This window comes from Charadrius vociferus, unplaced genomic scaffold, assembly GCF_000708025.1.
Source record: "Charadrius vociferus isolate BGI_N301 unplaced genomic scaffold, ASM70802v2 scaffold623, whole genome shotgun sequence".
In the NCBI taxonomy this organism is placed as follows: Eukaryota; Metazoa; Chordata; class Aves; order Charadriiformes; family Charadriidae; genus Charadrius; species Charadrius vociferus.
In genome coordinates, this window is record NW_009647679.1 from 88,955 (window position 1) to 90,451 (window position 1,497).

Consider the following 1,497-nt stretch of genomic DNA (forward strand, 5'->3'; position numbering starts at 1 on the left):
CCTGCAGCAAGAACTTACATGGTATCTTAATTATCAGGATTTTGTGTTCTCAACAGGAGAGAACTTTGTAGCAGATAAAATAGTACCAGAGAGGAAAACTAAGCAGGAAAAACAGGAGCAGCTGAGGAGGAGGGGAGACTGCAGTCCCGGGGTGCGATAAGCACGTGCAGTGCCTGTGTCGGGTGCAGGAGCTGCCGGCACTTCTCTGCAACTTGTTTACTGCTCGGGCCTTTATCGTTTCCTAATTTTGGCATTTATCGTCAGCCACAGCAGCGGTGAGTCCTGCCCATTAACAGTTTGGCTCTCATTTTCCCAGGTGACGCAGTACCTGCTGGACCAGTCGTTTGTGATGGACGAAGAAACCCTTTACGAAGCTTCTCTGCGAATAGAGCCCAAACTGCCTTCTTGAGCCCGGAGCAGTGGCCGGCGGCTGCTCGTGTACACAGGCTATACCATACTGTATATAGCTGTTCGTTTCTCTTGGACGCCCTGGAGTGACTTCCACGTATGTGCTTCTCCAAGCAAACCGCCCCCCCCCTCGTTCTTAGGCCGCAGTAGACCTCGCGTAGGATTTCCCGCATCGTTTAAGGTTTCACGCATCGACACTTTGCTGGAGTCCCGGTTTCTTTTCGATGATGTTATTTTTGTCATTTGTTCTTCTCGAGGGGACTGGCGGTCGGGCAGGCGGAGCCCCGTGTCCCCGCGGGGCTCTCGGGCAGCGGGGAGCCGCTCTCGCTGGGACTTTATGGGCAGTGCCATCCCCGGGCAAACTCTGTAAGGCGGGGGAAGAGAAGACGGTGAAGTTTATCCCTCCGTGCGACGCTGCCCTCTCTCTGTGTGCCACCCCCCCACGCTGGCCTGGCGCCGGGGGGGCCCCTCGGCCGCTGCCCCCGGTCCCTCCTCAGTCGGGAAGATGGAAACGTCCCTTTGCCTCTCCTCGCTGCATACGGCTCATGACAAGCTTCTGTTGATATGCTGTAGATCCGTATACCTTGTGACCACTATGAGTAACATGATGTAGAATTAGAAAAAGATGACCGAGTGTTTTTATTACATATACTGTAATCCTGTCTAACCACCTGCTAGCAGGAATATAGTAATGTAGTGCTTATTCTGTGAATATTACCATGTATTTTTTACATTGTACAGTATATAAACACAGTTTAACTATACAGTGGCAGGCATGCTCCACTCTAACAACCAGAACACTTTTGCTGTAAGCAATACCTCGTGGTATGAGAATTCTCTTTCAAGCCCTAAAACGGTTTCAACTTACAGCTTGTTTGGGAAAAAAAAAGAAAAAAATAATTTCTTTTTTTTTTTTTTTTTGTAAAAATATATGTTTCCTGATTACCTCTTGCTAATAAATCTATTCTATCTCAGGGTGAACCGGGACTTGGCATGTTTTTATCGGCGGCTCAACGCCGCACCCCCCACACCTATTTCCCGCCCCCGGAGGGAGGGACGCCCCGCCCACTGCCCCGCCCCTCGGTGACC

The 1,497-nt window shown here is 50.7% G+C and overlaps 2 protein-coding genes across 2 annotated transcripts in view; both read left to right on the plus strand.

The window, feature by feature from the left end:
• The window catches only part of RASGRF1 (Ras protein-specific guanine nucleotide-releasing factor 1), a 55,013-nt gene extending 54,604 nt beyond the window's left edge, over nucleotides 1-409 (plus strand). Inside the window, exon 26 of the mRNA XM_009881155.1 lies at nucleotides 317-409. Within this exon, the coding sequence (XP_009879457.1) occupies nucleotides 317-409 (93 nt within the window). The remainder of the gene's footprint in view (nucleotides 1-316) is intronic.
• Nucleotides 410-1,003: 594 nt separating this feature from the next.
• The window catches only part of CTSH (cathepsin H), a 7,825-nt gene continuing 7,331 nt past the window's right edge, over nucleotides 1,004-1,497 (plus strand). Inside the window, exon 1 of the mRNA XM_009881156.1 lies at nucleotides 1,004-1,007. Within this exon, the coding sequence (XP_009879458.1) occupies nucleotides 1,004-1,007 (4 nt within the window). The remainder of the gene's footprint in view (nucleotides 1,008-1,497) is intronic.